The 21,971-nt window shown below is 46.0% G+C and overlaps 1 protein-coding gene across 1 annotated transcript; it reads left to right on the top strand.

Annotated features, from left to right (window-relative positions):
- The first annotated feature begins 20 nt into the window (after positions 1–20).
- On the top strand, positions 21–21,389 carry AP2S1 (adaptor related protein complex 2 subunit sigma 1). Its single transcript, XM_075608843.1, has 6 exons — positions 21–92; positions 15,959–16,197; positions 17,219–17,368; positions 17,705–17,818; positions 20,105–20,164; positions 20,550–21,389. Exons 2-6 carry the CDS (start codon positions 16,078–16,080, stop codon positions 20,649–20,651), a joined length of 546 nt encoding a protein of 181 aa, XP_075464958.1. The 5' UTR covers positions 21–92; positions 15,959–16,077; the 3' UTR covers positions 20,652–21,389.
- Positions 21,390–21,971: the final 582 nt, after the last annotated feature.

Genomic DNA, 21,971 nt, shown 5'->3' with positions numbered 1-21,971 from the left:
GCGTCGCCATCTTGGTACACCCAGCCGTGGCCTTTTTTTATTAAACGGATCACAAACTGAGAAGGGGACACAGTGGTGTGCTGCATTACCAGGTCTCAGATATGTTTAACAGTGGAAGCACTCTGTCATGTAACAGCTTTTCGCCATCTTTAATCTCTGCCTCAATGTTTTTGATCTAATAGGTTTTCAAATGTAGAGCCAAAAGCCTCACTGGAAACAAGCTCCGCAGAGTGTAGCTGGATATATAAGGCAGAGTTCAGGGTGGCTGCTACGGACTCTTGTGTCCGTGCGCACATCCCCGCGTGCTCCTCCAGCCCAGCGATCTGTGTTCAGGCTGTAGGAGTCGGGTCGCGGCGTCTGGGGGCGTCTGGGGGCGTGGCGGGGGCCGGGGTGACGCAACTGCAGCCCCAAATATCATTTTTGGTTGTAGCGGCAAAATGTAGCAGCGTCAACGCTGTACTTTGCTGCCGGTGGAGTTTTCAGTTTGAACACTCCCACCGAACAACCCGAAATTGCGACAGACGTGTGCGCGTTTGCGTAGCAGCCACCCTGAACACGGCCTAAGGCTACGCTTATAGTGCCGGCGACGTCAGGCTACGTTCGCTGGAAAAATCAAATTGAGATGACTTCCAGCGATCGCGACCAAGCCGTCGCTTCGTCAGGCCGTGCGTACTATATGCGCACACGACAGCGGCAATGCATTTGTTTTGAAGCGGCGTTGCTGTCGCCGGCACTATAAACGCAGCCTAATGCGGATGGGCTGGGATGCTCACGCTCATAATACAATGGAGCACGGCTAATATTGCTGCTAATAGATAAACCTGCACACTGCACAACAGCGTCAGGGTTACAGGCAGGGGCTATACACAGTAGAGAATATATATCACAGTTGGAGGGGTTATATACAGCAGTGGGAGGGGTTATGTACAGCAGTGGGAGAAGTTACATACAGCAGTGGGAGGGATTATACACAGCAATGGGAGGGGTTATATACAGTAATGGAGGGAGTTAGGAATTTCAATACTGATCCCCACATATTTACACCTAAGGTATATGCCATTAATAGCAGTGATATCCGGTTGTATCTGATCAGGTGTTTGAACTACACAAATGTAACTGATAATAAATAATACATCACACTCGGATATTGTAAATAATATATGTAATGTTGATACAGCACAAAAGAGTAAGGAATTATATAGTACACTATATGATTGTATTGTATAATATACAGTTAGGTCCGGAAATAATTGGACACTGACACAATTTTCATAATTTTGGCTCTATACGCCACTACAATGGATTTGAAATGAAACAACCTAGATGCAATAGAAGTGCAGACTTTCAGCTTTAATTCAAGGGGTTGAACAAAAATATTGTATGAAACTTTAGGAATTGCAACCATTTTCATACACAGTCCCCTTATTTCAGGGGCTCAAATGTAATTGGACAAATTAACACAATCATAAATAAAAAAAATTAATACTTTGTCGAGAATCCTTTGCAGGCAATGACTGCTTGAAGTCTGGAACGCATGGACATCACCAAACGCGGGGTTTCCTCCTTTGTGATGCTTTGCCAGGCCTTTACTGCAGCTGTCTTCAGTTGTTGTTAGTTCGTGGGTCTTTCTGCCTTAAGTTTTGTCTTCAGCAAGTGAAATGCATGCTCGATCGGGTTGAGATCAGGTGATTGACTCGGCCATTGCAGAATATTCCACTTCTTTGCCTTAAAAAAAACTCCTGGGTTGCTTTCGCAGTATGTTTTGGGTCATTGTCCATCTGTAAAGTGAAGCGCCGTCCAATCAACTTGGCTGAATCTGAGCAGACAATATATCCCTATACACTTCAGAATTCATCCGGCTGCTTCTGTCTTCTGTCACATCATCAATAAACACTAGTGACGCAGTGCCATTGTAAGCCATGCATGTTTTACAGATGATGTGGTATGCTTCCAAGCCTTCTCCATACTTTTTTGTTCCCATCATTCTGGTACAGGTTGATCTTAGTTTCATATGTCCAAAGAATGCTGTTCCAGAACTGGGCTGGCTTTTTTAGATATTGTTTGGCAAAGTCTAATCTGGCCTTAATATTCTTGAGGCTTATGAATGGTTTGCACCTTGTGGTGAACCTTCTGTATTTGCTCTCGTGAAGTCTTCTCTTTATGGTAGACTTGGATAATGATATGCCTACCTCCTGGAGAGTGTTCTTCACTTGGCTGGATGTTGTAAAGGGGTTTTTCTTTGCCATGGAAAGGATCCTACGATCATCCACCACTGTTGTCTTCGGTGGACTGCCAGGCCTTTTTGTGTTGCAGAGCTCACCAGTGAGTTCTTTTTTTGTCAGAATGTACCAAACTGTTGATTTGGCCACTCCTAATGTTCCTGCTATCTCTCTGATGGATTTTCTTTTTTTTTTTGCAGCCTAAGGATGCCCTGTTTTACTTGCATTGAGAGCTCCTTTGACCGCATGTTGTGGGTTCACAGCAGCAGCTTCCAAATGCGAATGCCACACCTGGAATCAACTCCAGACCTTTTACCTGCATAATTGATGATGAAATAACGAAGGAATAGCCCACACCTGTCCATGAAACAGCTTTTGAGTCAATTGTCCAATTACTTTTGGTCCCTTGAAAAAGAGGGGGCTACATATTAAAGAGATGTAATTCCTAAACCCTTCCTCCAATTTGGATGTTGTAACGCGTAGCTCACCACAAACGAAGCGCGACTGCGGTGCTGAGGTAGATAATTGAGTAACGCCAACCCACAGCCATGCGGGCGTGCCTAGAATGTAGATTGGTCATGCAAGCCAGGTCAGGAGTATAGATGTGAGAGTAGTAGAGGGTACTTGCCGGATCAGGACTGGAGAGTAGCGGATCATCGGGGTACATAGCCAAGTTCAGGATTGGGGAGTAGCGGATCGTCAGGGTGCGTAGCCAGGTTCAGGAGTAGAGAGGTGCGGAGTCCAAGCTACGTAGCAGGTTCCGGCAGCTGTAGGATCAACAGACAAGGCAGGACAAGGCAAGCAGGACAAGGCAAGGCAGGAGATACAGGAACTGAATGCAGCAAGGCACGGCGTCACACAAGACTATGCTCCGCAATGGGTGTCTGGAGCCAGAGGGTATATAAAGGGAGATCCTCCAATGAGAAGCCAGGGCGGGACCAGGAAACCGAGTCCTATAGGCTACTGGTGCACACAGTTGTGCCCTATGATGCAGCCTGATCAGGAACAGAGGCGGGACTGAGCGTGCGCCGATCCACGCACGTCACTGAGGTTAGGGGGCGGAGACCGGAGCGCAAGTCACTCCCTCACCGGTCCTGTCCGTCACCAGGACGGTGTCGGAGACTGGGGCGTGAGTCAGAAGGGAAGCTGGATGAGCGCACTCGCCGCGCTCCGGAGCGGTGGGCGGAGACATAGCGGGCGGGCAGACAGGCTGCGCAAGATCCGTGTGCACGTAACGGGACCGCGAGGCTGCGCATCCTGGGGCGTCCGCGGCGGCAGGTGTTTTAAGGTGAGGAGACGGTCTCCAGCTACCAGGATGGCGGACCCTCACAGTACCCCTCCCCCCCCCCCTCTAGGAGCGACCTCCGGGCGACTCCACAAAGGCTTTTTCGGAAATTTCATATGAAAGATATGGACCAGTCTGGCTGCGTGAATCCGATGACTCGGAATCCAGGAACTTTCCTCTGGACCGAAGCCTCTCCAATGCACCAGATAATGTAGCGATCGTCTGGAAATCTTGGAATCCAAAATAGACTGAATCTCGTACTCTGGTTGGCCTTGGACCATATGAGGAGAAGGAACAGGAACCGAGTATGTGTACTGGACCACGGGCTTGAGACGTGAAACATGAAACACAGAAGGGATCCTCATGGAAGGAGGAAGAGAGAGTCGATAAGCAACAGGATTGATCCTCTCAGAGATAGAGAAGGGTCCAAGAAATCTGGATGCAAATTTCATAGAGGGAACCTTCAGCCTGATATTCCTGGATGACAGCCAGACCTTGTCACCAGGTTTGAGGTCCAGAGCCGGTCTGCGATAGCGATCTGCCTGAGTCTTCTGCCTATTGACCGCCTTCCTGATGTTAATCTGGATCCTCTTCCAAAGGTTTTGAAGATCCCTGATCCTGTCATCGGCCGCTGAGACCCCAGAAGAAGGTAGAGCGAGAGGAAGAGTCAACGGGTTGAACCCGTAATTCACAAAGAATGGGGATTCCAGGGTTGAACCACTACGCGCGTTGTTGTGGGTGAATTCTGCCCAGGGTAAGAGTTCAGCCCAGTCGTCTTGAGAGTCGGATACAAAACAGTGTAAATATTGTTCAAGGGACTGGTTGGTCCTTTCCGTTTGACCATTAGTCTGCGGGTGGTATCCTGAGGAAAAATGAAGAGCAATGCCCAATTGGAGTCAAAACGTGCGCCCGAACCGAGAAATAAATTGTGACCCTCTGTCTGATACTATCACCATAGGTACTTTGTGAAGGCGGAAAATCTCCATGATGAAGATATCGACTAATTTAGGAGAATTGGGGAGACCCTTGAGGGGTATAAAGTGAGACTGTTTCGAGAATCGGTCCACTACCACGAGAATCGTGTTCATACCCTTGGAGATAGGTAAATCAACAATGAAATCCATGGACAGGTGTGTCCAAAGCCGGTCTGGAACAGGCAGAGGTTGGAGAAGACCCGAGGAAGGATTCTGGGAGTTTTAGTCCTGGCACACGGGCATGCAGCTATGAAATTTTTTATGTTCTTTTGCATCCCAGGCCACCAAAATGTAAGGGAAATGAGATCGAGTCCTCCTGGTGCTGGGATGTCCTGCAGATCTGGAGGAGTGGCTCCACTCGAGAACTTTCTTGCGGTGCAGCGAAGAAGTGAAGAGACGAACCTGAGGAGGAGAAATGCCGGGAGGAATGTGACTTTGTTGGCGGACAATGTCGTTGAGTGCTACGAAAGAAGTGGCCGAAAGGATACATTTAAGAGAGAGGATGGGCTTTTGCTGATCCTCCGACTTGTCGTCCAGGGAGAATTGACGAGATAAGGCGTCAGCCTTGACATTCTTGGATCCAGGAAGATAGGAAATTATAAAGTTAAATCTAGAGAAGAATAGCGACCTTGGCTTGACGGGCTCTCAGGTGACGTGCTCCCTCAATGTATAACAATTTTTTGTGATCAGTCAGGATAATTATGGGGTCTTCTGTACCTTCCAAAAGATGTCTTCATTCTTCGAGAGCTAATTTCATGGTCAGGAGTTCACGATTCCCGATATCGTAGTTGCATTCCGCCAGAGAATTTAAAAAAAAAAAGAAAGCACAAGGATGCAACCTGAACAGGGTATTCTTTCTCTGGGACAGGAAAGCGCCTTCTCCAACGTCAGAGGCGTCAACTTCAAGAGTGAATGGAAGTTTGGGATCAGGAGGAGTAAGAACAGGAGCGGACACGAATGCCTTCTTGAGAAGTGCAAAAGACTGAAGCGTGGAAGTGGGCCATGAAGCAGGGTCCGCTCCTTTCTTGGTTAATGCCGTGAGCGGAGCCACTAAAGAAGAAAAATTCTGGATAAACCTGCGATAAGTTGAGAATCCAAGAAATCGCTGCACTGCTTTAAGTGTGGTGGGTTGAGGCCAATCCAGTACTGCCTTGACTTTGGCGGGGTCCATGGTGAGACCAGTGTCAGAAATGATATACTGTATCCAAGAAAAATAGTAGAAGTTTAATGTAAATGACATTTCTCGAGTTTGGCAAAAAGTCTGTTCTCTCTTAAGCGAAGGAGCACTTGTTTCACATGATTAACGTGTTTCAGTTCAGATTTAGAAAAGATTAAGATGTCATCGAGATAGATGATTACAAAGGAGTTGAGCAGATCCCTGAAAACTTCATTGACGAAATCTTGAAACATGGCTGGGGCATTGCACAGACCAAAGCGCATGACCAGGTACTCATCATGTCCATCTCTAGTGTTGAAAGCAGTTTTCCATTCGACACCCTGACGGATCCTGACAAGATTGTAGGCACCTCGTAAATCCAATTTAGAGAAAATATTAGCTCCTTGTAATCGATTGAAAAGTTCAGAAATGAGGGGAAGAGGGTAACGATTTTTCACTGTCATTTTGTTGAGTCCCCAGTAGTCTATGCAAGGACGTAAAGCCCCGTCTTTTCTTTCACGAAGAAGAATCCAGCGCTTGCAGGAGAGGTGGACTTACGTATAAATCCCTTCTGTAAATTCTCTGCAATATATTCCTTCATTGCCTTGGTTTCAGGCATAGACAACGGGTAAGAGGTTCCCCTGGGAGGCGTGGTACCTGGAAGCAGATCAATGGGACAATCGAACGGGCGATGTGAAGGAAGAACCTCAGATTTGACCTTATCAAACACACCCCGGAACTCGGCATACTCCTCTGGCAATGGTACCCTTTCCTTTTCCTCAGACACGGTGATACCCCCAATACTACTTGCTCCGAAGATGCAGTTCTTAGTGCAGAAAGAGCTCCATTGAATGGGTTCTTTGTTAAGCCAGTCCACCCGGGGGTTATGAATCTGTAGCCAGGGAAGGCAGAGGATCACGCTAATGGATGGTGTGTGAATAACATTGAATTGAATCTTTTCCAAGTGATTATTCCCAATTTTGAGATGAAGTACCTCTGTCTCTAGTGAGATAAAAGCCGGCTGATGAGGTCTTCCGTCAATGGCTTCAAGAGCAATGGGACTTCTTTTACGCTTGATAGGAACCAGATGACGTTCTGCGAACGCTTGATCAATGAAGTTTCCTGAGGAAACTTAATCGAGGAAAGCAAGCGTAGAGACTTGGAAGCCCTCCCCAAAGAGAGTGATAGGGAGAAGAATGCGAGAAGGGTTGTCAGTAGAAATAGGGGAAAGAGAAAGCATTCCCAATGAGACTCCCCCGGGTCACATGGGAACTTTGCGTTTCCCTACTTTTGGGAACAGAAGTAAGCAAAATGTCCAGATGCACCACAGTACAGACATAAACCGGCATTCTTGCGTCGTTGCTTCTCGGATTTGGAAAGACTGGTACCCCCCAATTGCATAGGTTCAGAAGTATCCGGGAGAGGAATCTCAGATTGGCTCACCTTACTGGGAGAGATCCGGGATGGAGTGGTACGATGATGAACCCTCTCTGATCTCCCTTCCTGTTGGCGATGATCCACCTTGATGCAAACGGCGATTAGTTCTTCCAAATCGGTAGGGTGGTCATAGGTTGCAGCTCATCCTTCAAAGCTTCAGATTGCTCCTGCCAAAAGGCTGCGGACAGGGCCTCATCGTTCCAATCTGTCTCTGCAGATATAGTCCTAAATTCGAGTGCATATCTAGCAACAGGGCGATTCCGTTGGGAGACATGGAATATTCATTATTTAACTGTAACTTGAATTTATTTTGGTACACAGCCGAAATAACAAAACTTGTATCAGTGTCCAATTATTTCCGGACCTAACTGTAGTACAGATAGTATAGTACAGTATAGGATAGTACAATAGTGGAGAATAAAATAGTATAGTGGAGGATAGTAAAGTATAGGATAGTATATTATAGGATAACTAGCTGAGAGACCCGGCGTTGCCCGGGATGTAAATGCGTAATAGGTAGTATTATTTATAAATCGTGGAACAATAGGTGACTATTTGTTGTAAAGGTTGGATAATAATGTTGAAAAGAAAGATGGAATAAAATGTAATACGATGTTGTTTAAAAATGGTTTATTGTAAACACACCACAGTACAATGTATATTTTGGTGACATAACAGATGTAAAAATGTGAGGCGTGTGTCCTGCTAGGGTGTGAGGCGGCAGGTGGCGCGTGGGTTGTGAGTGCTGTCTGTGAGTGGGGTTCCTGCTAGGGTGTGAGGCGGCAGGTGGCGCGTGGGTTCTGAGTGCTGTCTGTGAGTGGGGGTCCTGCTAGGGTGTGAGGTGGTGGGTCAGTGATGTCGGTGCGTAGGGGCGGGAGGCAGCAGGTGTGTGTGGCGGCAGGTATGTGTCGAGTGTGGCTGGTGTCTGTTGAGTGCATGCAGCGGCTGTGAGGCGGTGGGTGAAAGGCAGAGGCGGGCGCAGTAAGGGCGGGTGAAAGGCAGAGGCGGGTGGGCGCGAAAGCAGAGGCGGGGAGGCAGGAAGGCGGACAGGAAGGCGAAGGGTGGTGGGAAGGGGTGGAGGAGGGGGGGAAGGGGTGGAAGGGTGGGAGGGGGGAAGGGGGTGGAAGGGTGGGAGGGGGGAAGGGGGTGGGAGGGGGTAAGGGGGTGGGAGGGGGTAAGGGGGTGGGAGAGGGGAAGGGGGTGGGAGAGGGGAAGGGTGTGGGAGAGGGGAAGGGGGTGGGGGGTGGGAGGGGAGGAGGGGGAGGGAAAGGGGGGGAAGGGGGAAGGGGGTGGTAGGGGAGATGGGGGGAGGGAAAGGGGAGGAGGGGAGGGAAAGGGGAGGAGGGGGGAGGGGGGGAGGGGGAGTGAAAGGGGAGGAGGGGGGAGGGGGAGTGAAAGGGGAGGAGGGGGGAGGGGGAGTGAAAGGGGAGGAGGGGGGGGGGAAAGGGGAGGAGGGGGGGGAAGGGGAGGATGGGGGGGAAGGGGAGGAGGGGGGGGAAGGGGAGGAGGAGGGGGGGAGGGGGAGGAGGGGGGGAAGGGGAGGAGGAGGGGGAGGAGGAGGGGAAGGGGGGTAAAAGGGGAGCGGAGGGGGTAAAAGGGGGGCGGAGGGGGTAAAAGGGGAGCAGAGGGCGGGGGTAAAGGGGAGCGGAGGGCGGGGGGAAAAGGGGAGAGCGGAGGGCGGGGGAAAAGGGGAGCGGAGAAAGGGGAGCGGGGGGGGAGAAAGGAGAGCGGGGGGGGGGAAAAGGGGAGCGGGGGGAGAAAGGGGAGCGGGGGGAAAAAGGGGAGCGGGGGGGAGAAAGGGGAGCGGGGGAAAAAGGGGAGCGGGGGGGGGAGAAAGGGGAGCGGGGGGAGAAGGGGGGGGGAGAAAGGGGAGCGGGGGGGAGAAAGGGGAGCGGGGGGGGAGAAAGGGGAGGGGGGGGAGAAAGGGGAGGGGGGGAGAAGGAGGGGAGCGGGGGGAGAGAAAGGGGAGCGGGGGGGGAGAAAGGGGAGCGGGGGGGGAGAAAGGGGAGCGGGGGGGGGGAGAAAGGGGAGCGGGGGGGGGAGAAAGGGGAGCGGGGGGGTGTGAGAAAAGGGAGCGGGGGGGGGGAGAAAGGGGAGCGGGGGGGAGAAAGGGGAGCGGGGGGGGAGAAGGAGCGGTTGGGGAGAAAGGGGAGCGGGGGGAAAGGGGAGCGGGGTGGGAAAGGGGAGCGGGGGGGAAAGGGGAGCGGGGGGGGAAAGGGGAGCGGGGGGGGGGAAGGGGAGCGGGGGGGGAAAGGGGAGCGGGGGGGGAAAGGGGAGCGGGGGGGGAAAGGGGAGTGGGGGAGTGGGAGAAAGGGGAGTGGGGGGGGGAAAGGGGAGTGATGGGGGGAAAGGGGAGTGGGGGGGGGGGAAAGGGGAGTGGGGGGAGGGGAAAGGGGAGTGGGGGGGGGAAGGGGAGTGGGGGGGGAAAGGGGAGTGGGGGACAGGGTGGAGAGCAGTGGGCATATGTATTGTCATAATTTATGTATGTGCATGCCCCCCCCCCTCCGGGCGTCCGTCCCCCTGCTGGTTCGGCTGGTGGCCCGTTTCCCGTGACTCGGCCCCCCCTCCCCGTGACCCCCCCGTTCCCTGTTACTCGCGGCTCGCCCCCCCTGTTCCCTTTTGACTCGCGGCTCGCCCTCCCCCATTCCCTGTGACTCGTGGCTCGCCCCCCCCCCCCCCGTTCCCTGTGACTTGCGGCTCGCCCCCCCCCCCCCCGTTCCCTGTGACTCGCGGCTCGCCCCCCCCGTTCCCTGTGCCTCGCGGCTTGCCCCCCCCGTTCCCTGTGACTCGCGGCTCGCCCCCCCCCCCCGTTCCCTGTGACTCGTGGCTCGCCCCCGTTCCCTGTGACTCGCGGCTCGCCCCCCCCCCCCGTTCCCTGTGACTCGCGGCTCGCCCCCCCCCCCCCCCGTTCCCTGTGACTCGCGGCTTGCCCCCCGTTCCCCGTGACTCGCGCTCCCCCCCCCCCCCCGCGCCCGCTTGGTCCCCTGATGTGCCGTCCGGCTGAGTGAGGCGTGCAGGCGGCAGCAGGAAGCGCCCTGTGTGGGCCTGTGTGGGCCCTGAGGCGCGAGGCTGCGCGCCTGAAATAGGAGAGTTACTGGCGCCATAAGCTGAGGCGGGACGCGCAGTGCTGTGACTTACCTGAGGGGGAGGTAGCGCCGGGGAGGTAAGGGAGCGGCTGGGGTAGGAGGGCCGCGCTGAGGCGGGACGCGCAGTGGTGTGACTTACCTGAGGGGGAGGTAGCGCCGGGGAGGTAAGGGAGCGGCTGGGGTAGGAGGGCGCAGTGGTGTGACTTACCTGAGGGGGGGAGGTAGCGCCGGGGAGCTAAGGGAGCGGCTGGGATAGGAGGGCCGCGCTTCCCGTCCGGAGCCGGTGCAGGGCGGCGCACGTGATGGGGGGGGGGGGGGGCGGACAGAGAGGGTGTGTGTGTGTGTGTGTGTGGTTTTTTTTTGGACCTTTGGCCCGTCACTCCGCCTCAGGCCAATGAGAGGTGTGGGGGGTGGGCCAAGGGGGTGGTGTGAGTGTGTGAGGCCAATGAGAGGTGTGCGGGGGCGGGCGGGCCAAGGGACCAATGAGATTGCCGCTAGGGACAGGGAACACAGTGAAACATACATACATACATACAATGCTTTCAAAAATATATAGTAGATATACTCTAGTATAGTGGAGAATAATATAGTATAGTACAGGATAGGATAGTGGAGGATAAAATAGTATTGTACGGGGTAATAATGTACAGTGCAGGATAGTTTAGTACAGGATAGTATTTCTATAGCACAGTGCAGTATATATCATAGTATAGTACAGTATTATTGCACAGCAATGTCAATGTTACAGCAATGTACAGTTTAGAACAATATATAATTGTGGAACAATATATCATTGTGTAGCATAGTACATGTATATAGTACAGTATATCATTGTATGTCACAGTATAGTAGTTTAATTGTATTGGATAATACAGTATATCATTGCACAGCACAGTATAGTATACATGTATTCTATATAGTCGTTGTATTCTATATAGTCGTATAGTACATTATTTCATTGTATACACAGTTTAGTACTATATTATATATCATTGTATTTCATAGCACACCATATAATTGTATAGCAGACTGTTGTATAGTATATATGTGTATGTGTATATTACGGTATATTATTGTATAGTACAGTATAGTTGTAATATATAGCACAGTATAGACAGTAGATCATTATATTGCATTCGTACAGTATATTATTGTGCAGCACAGTATACTATAGTGTTTAATTGTATAGCACAGTATAACATTGTATAATATTGTATATCACAGTATAACATTGTATACTATTGTATAGCACAGTATATCATTGTATAGCACAGTATATCATTGTATAATATTGTATAGCACAGTATATCATTGTATAATATTTTATAGCACAGTATATCATTGTATAATATTATATAGCACAGTATATCATTGTATAATATTGTATAGCACAGTATATCATTGTAGAATATTGTATATCACAGTATATCATTGTATAATATTATATAGCACAGTATATCATTGTATAATATTGTATAGCACAGTATACATTGTAAAATATTCTATAGCACAGTATAATATTGTATAATATTATATAGCATAGTATAACATTGTATAATATTGTATAGCACAGTATAATATTGTATAATATTATATAGCACAGTATAACGTATAATATTGTATAGCACAGTATATCATTGTATAATATTATACACACAGTATATCATTGTATAATATTGTATAGCACAGTATAACGTTGTATAATATTGTATAGCACAGTATAACATTGTATAATATTGTATAGCACAGTATAACATTGTATAGCACAGTATAACATTGTATAATATTGTATAGCACAGTATAACATTGTATAATATTGTATAGCACAGTATAACATTGTATAGCACAGTATAACATTGTATAATATTGTATAGCACAGTATAACATTGTATAGCACAGTATAATATTGTATAGCACAGTATTACATTGTATAATATTGTATAGCACAGTATAACATTGTATAATATTGTATAGCACAGTATAACATTGTATAATATTGTATAGCACAGTATAACATTGTATAGCACAGTATAACATTGTATAATATTGTATAGCACAGTATAACATTGTATAGCACAGTATAACATTGTATAGCACAGTATAATATTGTATAGCACAGTATTACATTGTATAGCACAGTATTACATTGTATAGCACAGTATTACATTGTATAGCACAGTATAACATTGTATAGCACAGTATAATATTGTATAATATTGTATAGCACAGTATATCATTGTATAATATTGTATAGCACAGTATATCATTGTATAATATTGTATAGCACAGTATAACATTGTATAATATTATATAGCACAGTATAACATTGTATAATATTGTATAGCACAGTATAACATTGTATAATATTGTATAGCACAGTGTAACATTGTATAATATTATATAGCACAGTATAACATTGTATAATATTATATAGCACAGTATAACATTGTATAGCACAGTATAACATTGTATAACACAGTATAATATTGTATAGCACAGTATAACACTGTATAGCACAGTATAACATTGTATAATATTGTATAGCACAGTATAACATTGTATAATATTGTATAGCACAGTATAACATTGTATAATATTGTATAGCACAGTATAAACATTGTATAATATTGTATTAGCACAGTATAACATTGTATAGCACAGTCTAACATTGTATAATATTGTATAGCACAGTATAACATTGTATAACACAGTATAACATTGTAAAATATTATATAGCACAGTATAACACTGTATAGCACAGTATAACATTGTATAATATTGTATAGCACGGTATAACATTGTATAGCACAGTATAATATTGTATAATATTGTATAGCACAGTATAACATTGTATAATATTGTATAGCACAGTATATCATTGTAAAATATTATATAGCACAGTATAACATTGTATAATATTGTATAGCACAGTATAACATTGTATAATATTGTATAGCACAGTATAACATTGTATAATATTGTATAGCACAGTATAACATTGTATAATATTGTATAGCACAGTATATCATTGTATAATATTATATAGCACAGTATATCATTGTATAATATTATATAGCATAGTATAACATTGTAAAATATTGTATAGCACAGTATAATATTGTATAATATTATATAGCATAGTATAACATTGTATAATATTATATGGCACAGTATATCATTGTATAATATTATATAGCACAGTATATCATTGTATAATATTATATAGCACAGTATATCGTTGTATATCGTTGTATAGCACAGTATATCATTGTATAGCACAGTATATCATTGTATAATATTATATAGCACAGTATAACATTGTATAATATTGTATAGCACAGTATAACATTGTATAATATTGTATAGCACAGTATAACATTGTATAGCACAGTATAACATTGTATAGCACAGTATAACATTGTAAATATTGTATAGCACAGTATAATAGTGTATAATATTATATAGCATAGTATAACATTGTATAATATTATATAGCACAGTATATCATTGTATAATATTATATAGCACAGTATATCATTGTATAATATTATATAGCACAGTATAACATTGTATAATATTGTATAGCACAGTATAACATTGTATAATATTATATAGCACAGTATAACATTGTATAATATTGTATAGCACAGTATAACATTGTATAATATTGTATAGCACAGTATAACATTGTATAATATTGTATAGCACAGTATAACATTGTATAGCACAGTATAACATTGTATAATATTATATAGCACAGTATAACATTGTATAATATTGTATAGCACAGTATAACATTGTATAATATTGTATAGCACAGTATAACATTGTATAGCACAGTGTAACATTGTAAAATATTGTATAATATTATATAGCACAGTATAATATTGTATAATATTATATAGCACAGTATATCATTGTATAATATTATATAGCACAGTATATCATTGTATAATATTAAATAGCACAGTATATCATTGTATAATATTATATAGCACAGTATAACATTGTATAATATTGTATAGCACAGTATAACATTGTATAATATTATATAGCACAGTATACATTGTATAATATTATATAGCACAGTATAACATTGTATAATATTGTATAGCACAGTATAACATTGTATAATATTGTATAGCACAGTATAACATTGTATAGCACAGTATAACATTGTATAGCACAGTATAACATTGTAAATATTGTATAGCACAGTATAATATTGTATAATATTATATAGCATAGTATAACATTGTATAATATTGTATAGCACAGTATATCATTGTATAATATTATATAGCACAGTATAACATTGTATAATATTGTATAGCACAGTATAACATTGTATAATATTGTATAGCACAGTATAACATTGTATAGCACAGTATAACATTGTATAGCACAGTATAACATTGTAAAATATTGTATAGCACAGTATAATATTGTATAATATTATATAGCATAGTATAACATTGTATAATATTATATAACACAGTATATCATTGTATTGTATAATATTATATAGCACAGTATATCATTGTATAATATTATATAGCACAGTATAACATTGTATAGCACAGTATAATATTGTATAGCACAGTATAACATTGTATAGCACAGTATAACATTGTATAATATTGTATAGCACAGTATAGCAGTGTATAATATTGTATAGCACAGTATAACATTGTATAGCACAGTATAACATTGTATAGCACAGTATAATATTGTATAGCACAGTATTACATTGTATAGCACAGTATAACATTGTATAATATTGTATAGCACAGTATAACATTGTATAATATTATATAGCACAGTATAACATTGTATAATATTGTATAGCACAGTATAACATTGTATAATATTGTATAGCACAGTATAACATTGTAAAATATTATATAGCACAGTATAACATTGGATAATATTGTATAGCACAGTATAACATTGTATAATATTGTATAGCACAGTATAACATTGTATAATATTGTATAGCACAGTGTAACATTGTAAAATATTGTATAATATTATATAGCATAGTATAACATTGTATAATATTATATAGCACAGTATTTCATTGTATAATATTATATAGCACAGTATATCATTGTATAATATTATATAGCACAGTATATAGTATATAGTACAGTGTAACATTATATAGCACAGTGCAGTACAGTATATTATTGTGTAGCACAGTATAGTACACTATATAATTGTATAGCAACATCCAGTACAGTATATCATTGTATGGTGCCATACAGTACATCAGTGTATATAGTACAGTATACTTTATTTTGTAAAAGTATATCATTGTATAGCACAGTATAGTATATCATTGTATAAACAGCGCAGTATGGGGCAGTAAATCAATGTATTATATAGCACAGTATATAGTACAGTGTAGTACACTATCATTGTATAACACAAAATATCATTGTACAACCCAGTAGGGGGCAGTATAACATTGTATAGCACAGTATACCAACCGTTTGGTGTGCTCACTACATTATAGCAAAGTACAGTATTATTGTATTGTATATCATTGTACAGCACAGTGAAGTAGTTGTGTTGTATACAGGAGAAGGAGCGGCTGTATTGTATTTGATATCATCTTACATCATTTATTATATAGTGGTGTTTCTATCATTGCACCGAACGTATTGAGAGATGTCTCTCTGCGCCCTCTGCTGGTCACACACGGGCATTACATATCAGCGTGTCATTGTATTGTACAGTACAGTTACATTACACAGTGTAAATAGATGTCTCCTCTACGCCCTCTGCTGGTCACACAGTTATTATCAGCAGGATCTGCCTCATCTTTAATACCTCTTTCCGGTCCTCGAAGAGGTTGCTGGGAGGTTGTATGATCCGGTGCCGCGGGGACTGATGGGTGCAGCGCCCTTCTGGTTCCATGGACTACATTTCCCAGAACCCCATACGGTTCGACCGGTATTCCAGAGCTGGTGAGAGTGACAGGAAGGGTTGGACCGACAGGCAGAGAGAGCGAGAGATATTGACAACCGTAGAGATGGTGAGAAAGAGGATATATATATATATATATATATATATATATATATATATATATATATATGTTATATATCCACACACACGCATATATATCCACACATGCATATATATATATATATATATATCGCCCCCCCCCCCCCGTCCCCAACTGTGCCCATTCAGCAGGTACTGTACCTGTTTTAATGTCTTGTACCTATTTTTGCCAATGGTTAAAGCTCAGAACCTTCAGCTAATTAAAGCATCTCGGAGATTGATGACGTTTCTGATAACATAAGTATACACCAAACACCCAGAAATACACCTTGTATTGATAACCTGATCTTTGCATATTGTAAATTGCATGTGTTACAGAGCCTCCTTACGAGGTGTCGCAGGCTTGGAAGCACTTAATGTGTGCTTAATCACACACTAATGTAGCAAATAACTGCAGACCGAAACGTTGGCTGAGGTGCCTGTATTTCTTCAATACAATCTACATTTGAAATATACTGCTGGTGTGCTGACTCCAATCTGGTAATATTCACTATATATACACACACATATAGGGGATCGACATGCTGAAGGTGTATGTGTATGTATATATATATATATATATATATATATATATTTGTATTTTGTATCATCGTATAGTACAGTATATCATTTTACAGCACAGTATATATTTGTACAGCACGGAGTAGCATAGTGTATCCATGTGCAGCACCGTGCATCTTAGTGCAGCACCGTACATCTTGGTGCAGAACCATAGGCAGCAGCACTGACAGAAATGTCCTAGGTGCATTATGTAAAAAAATAAAAAAAGTCATACACAAATAGAATAAACACGCGCAGGTCTTAAAAAGTTTAGCGAAAATGTTTAATGTAAAAAAATCTACGTTTTGATTTTATCAAGAACATTTTTCTATAGAACCAAAACATATTTCTTTTTTGCATTAATATTTCCCCCTACTTGAGACCAGTGAGTGCCTTGTTTATACTATATATGTTTAATCTCCTATCTATCCACACTCCCTCTCTTCCCTCAGATCCGCTTCATTCTGATTCAGAACCGCGCAGGAAAGACTCGCCTGGCTAAGTGGTACATGCAGTTTGATGATGATGAGAAGCAGAAGCTGATTGAGGAGGTACATGCCGTGGTGACTGTCAGAGACGCCAAACACACCAACTTTGTGGAGGTACAGAGCCCCTTCCTGGGTGCAATGTGTGTCCCCCTCTCCCGTCGCCTTGCGTGTCTTCCCCTCTCCCGCCTGCATCCCCCTTTCCCACTGGTTCACGCGCGTGTCCCCCCCTCTACCGCGCGTGTCCCCCCCTCTCCCGCGCGTGTCCCCCCCTCTCCCGCGCGTTTGTGTCTGTCCCCTCTCGCCCGCCGGATCGCGCGCGTTTGTGTCCCTCTCCCCCGCCGGATCGTGTGTGTGTGTGTGTCCCTCTCCCACTGCCTCATGTTCTCCAACCGCCAGACTGTCCCCTCGCCCCCGCCCTTGTGTGTGTGTAACTCGCCCTCTCCCCCTCAGTTTAGGAACTTTAAGATTATATACAGGCGGTATGCAGGCCTGTACTTCTGTATCTGTGTGGATGTGACGGACAATAACCTCGCTTACCTGGAGGCCATACATAACTTTGTGGAGGTGAGTGGGGCATGAGGGACCCTGGGATAAGTAAGATATGAGAGGGAGGAGTGAGGGACCCTGGGATAAGTAAGATATGAGAGGGAGGAGTGAGGGACCCTGGGATAAGTAAGATATGAGAGGGAGGAGTGAGGGACCCTGGGATAAGTAAGATATGAGAGGGAGGAGTGAGGTACCCTGGGATAAGTAAGATATGAGAGGGAGGAGTGAGGGACCCTGGGATAAGTAAGATATGAGAGGGAGGAGTGAGGGACCCTGGGATAAGTAAGATATGAGAGGGAGGAGTGAGGGACCCTGGGATAAGTAAGATATGAGAGGGAGGAGTGAGGGACCCTGGGATAAGTAAGATATGAGAGGGAGGAGTGAGGGACCCTGGGATAAGTAAGATATGAGAGGGAGGAGTGAGGGACCCTGGGATAAGTAAGATATGAGAGGGAGGAGTGAGGTACCCTGGGATAAGTAAGATATGAGAGGGAGGAGTGAGGGACCCTGGGATAAGTAAGATATGAGAGGGAGGAGTGAGGGACCCTGGGATAAGTAAGATATGAGAGGGAGGAGTGAGGGACCCTGGGATAAGTAAGATATGAGAGGGAGGAGTGAGGGACCCTGGGATAAGTAAGATATGAGTGGGAGGAGTGAGGGACCCTGGGATAAGTAAGATATGAGAGGGAGGAGTGAGGTACCCTGGGATAAGTAAGATATGAGAGGGAGGAGTGAGGGACCCTGGGATAAGTAAGATATGAGAGGGAGGAGTGAGGGACCCTGGGATAAGTAAGATATGAGAGGGAGGAGTGAGGGACCCTGGGATAAGTAAGATATGAGAGGGAGGAGTGAGGGACCCTGGGATAAGTAAGATATGAGAGGGAGGAGTGAGGGACCCTGGAATAAGTAAGATATGAGAGGGAGGAGTGAGGGACCCTGGGATAAGTAAGATATGAGAGGGAGGAGTGAGGGACCCTGGGATAAGTAAGATATGAGAGGGAGGAGATAGGGACCCTGGGATAAGTAAGATATGAGAGGGAGGAGTGAGGGACCCTGGGATAAGTAAGATATGAGAGGGAGGAGTGAGGGACCCTGGGATAAGTAAGATATGAGAGGGAGGAGTGAGGTACCCTGGGATAAGTAAGATATGAGAGGGAGGAGTGAGGGACCCTGGGATAAGTAAGATATGAGAGGGAGGAGTGAGGGACCCTGGGATAAGTAAGATATGAGAGGGAGGAGTGAGGGACCCTGGGATAAGTAAGATATGAGAGGGAGGAGTGAGGGACCCTGGGATAAGTAAGATATGAGAGGGAGGAGTGAGGGACCCTGGGATAAGTAAGATATGAGAGGGAGGAGTGAGGGACCCTGGAATAAGTAAGATATGAGAGGGAGGAGTGAGGGACCCTGGGATAAGTAAGATATGAGAGGGAGGAGTGAGGGACCCTGGGATAAGTAAGATATGAGAGGGAGGAGTGAGGTACCCTGGGATAAGTAAGATATGAGAGGGATGAGTGAGGGACCCTGGGATAAGTAAGATATGAGAGGGAGGAGTGAGGTACCCTGGGATAAGTAAGATATGAGAGGGAGGAGTGAGGGACCCTGGGATAAGTAAGATATGAGAGGGAGGAGTGAGGGACCCTGGGATAAGTAAGATATGAGAGGGAGGAGTGAGGGACCCTGGGATAAGTAAGATATGAGAGGGAGGAGTGAGGGACCCTGGGATAAGTAAGATATGAGAGGGAGGAGTGAGGGACCCTGGGATAAGTAAGATATGAGAGGGAGGAGTGAGGGACCCTGGGATAAGTAAGATATGAGAGGGAGGAGTGAGGGACCCTGGGATAAGTAAGATATGAGAGGGAGGAGTGAGGGACCCTGGGATAAGTAAGATATGAGAGGGAGGAGTGAGGGACCCTGGGATAAGTAAGATATGAGAGGGAGGAGTGAGGGACCCTGGGATAAGTAAGATATGAGAGGGAGGAGTGAGGGACCCTGGGATAAGTAAGATATGAGAGGGAGGAGTGAGGGACCCTGGGATAAGTAAGATATGAGAGGGAGGAGTGAGGGACCCTGGGATAAGTAAGATATGAGAGGGAGGAGTGAGGGACCCTGGGATAAGTAAGATATGAGAGGGAGGAGTGAGGGACCCTGGGATAAGTAAGATATGAGAGGGAGGAGTGAGGGACCCTGGGATAAGTAAGATATGAGAGGGAGGAGTGAGGTACCCTGGAGCAAGTAATGGATAGGGGGGAGTGAGGTATGAGACGCTCTTGACTTGTTTCCTCTTCTCTCCGCCTGTACCTGTAGGTGTTAAATGAATATTTCCACAACGTGTGCGAGTTGGATCTGGTGTTTAACTTCTACAAGGTCTGTAAAAAGCTCCTACCTCGCACGCCTGCTGCCCTCTCCCCTTGCACGCCTGCCGCCCTCTCCCCTTGCACGCCTGCCGCCCTCTCCCCTTGCACGCCTGCCGCACTCTCCCCTCGCACGCCTGCCGCCCTCGCACGCCTGCCTCCCTCTCCCCTCGCACGCATGCCTCCCTCTCCCCTCGCACGCCTGCCGCCCTAGCACGCCTGCCTCCCTCTCCCCTCGCACGCCTGCCTCCCTCTCCCCTCGCACGCCTGCCGCCCTCTCCCCTTGCACGCCTGCCGCCCTCTCCCGCCGCCTCCCGCCCTCTCCCCTCGCACTCCTGCCGCCCTCGCACGCCTGCTGCCCACTCTGGCACTCCTCCTCTCACGCTTCTCTCTATCAGGTTTACACTGTGGTGGATGAGATGTTTCTGGCTGGTGAAATTCGGGAAACGAGTCAAACGAAGGTTTTGAAACAACTGCTGATGTTACAGTCCCTGGAATGAGTGCGATCCCTGACCTCTGCCCTCCCCACTGCCAAGCTCCTGTCCTCTTCTCATTCCCCAGGGACACACCTGTACATACATATTCTTCATTCCCTCCTGTCCTCCATCTCCCAGCGTAACCCTAACCCATTGGTAGGCACCAGACTGCCCTAGGGCAACGTTTTCCTGCTGAGGCTTTACTTGCGGCCCCTCAACCACTGGCCATCCCAGCTGCCCGTCCAGCATTCCCAGTGCTGAGGGAGTGGAGGTGTTGCTGGTGTGGATTGTAGCTTCTTCCCGCTCTCTGGGCTGCCTGATGACCGTGCTCATTGCTAGATTCCAGGGTAAGGAGAGGAGTGAAACAGTATTAAGGAGTGTGCTGGCATTAAGAAGCTGACGGGAGGGAGCGGAGAGAAGCTACAACTCACGGCTGCCTCAGAGAGAGATATTAATGACGTGCGGCCCGTTTGAGGGCGGTAAGGGTTGCACATGCGGCCCTTGAGGTATACCATCTTGCCTACCCCTGCCCTAGCCACTCATGCTCCCCCCCTCCTCTCTGACTCGCTCTGTTTCCTCATCTTTCTCCTTTTAGAACATTCCTTGCAGACTACACGCACGCTATCTCTCCGGACTCTCTCTTTCCTGTCTCATTGTGCTCTCTCGCTCTCCTGTTCTCCTTTGCTCTTTCCTGTTTTTCTATCTCTCAGGATTTTCTGCCTGTAAATGTGAAAACAATAAAAAGGGTCTGTGTATGAATCATTCTGTCTTAGCACTGTGAAGGGGCGGGAGAACACGCAAGAGAAGGGTGAGAGGGTGGACTGATGGAGAGGGGTGAGGAAGCGGGGGTGAAGATGGGCAGATGGAGGAGGTGGGAGGTAGAGGGGGGCCACTTAGGGAGGGGGGTGACGGGAGATAGAGATGGGGGGAATTGAGGTGGTGAGAGTGGGCGGGAAATAGAGGGAGGTGGGTGAGAGTGGGAGAGATTGGGGGGTGAGGGAGGAAGAAGAAAGGGTGCGAAGAGATTGGGGCAAGGGAGGTTGAGGATGGGGGAGGGTGTGAAAGATGGAGAAGGGAGAGGATTGGGAGATAGAGGGAGGGGAAGGAGAGGAGCAAAGGCAAGATCGTGAGAGCTGGGGGGGCAAGGTTGGGGGCAGAAAGACGAGAGTGTGAGGGGTGGTGGAGAGTCCTGAGGGAGGAAGAGATGGGGGGCAGAGGAGAGGTGAGAAGGCAAGCGAGCGGGGTAAATCAAGGGGCAAGGTAGATGTGTGAGCGAGCATGCACGACAGTGTGAGCGGTAGAAGAATGTGTGTGCAGTCAAGGGAGAAATGAGAGCCAGGAAAG

This window comes from Ascaphus truei, chromosome 7 (assembly GCF_040206685.1).
Source record: "Ascaphus truei isolate aAscTru1 chromosome 7, aAscTru1.hap1, whole genome shotgun sequence".
Lineage (NCBI taxonomy): Eukaryota > Metazoa > Chordata > Amphibia > Anura > Ascaphidae > Ascaphus > Ascaphus truei.
The sequence above is the reverse complement of the archived record's forward strand: the minus strand, read 5'-3'. Positions and strand labels throughout refer to the sequence as shown.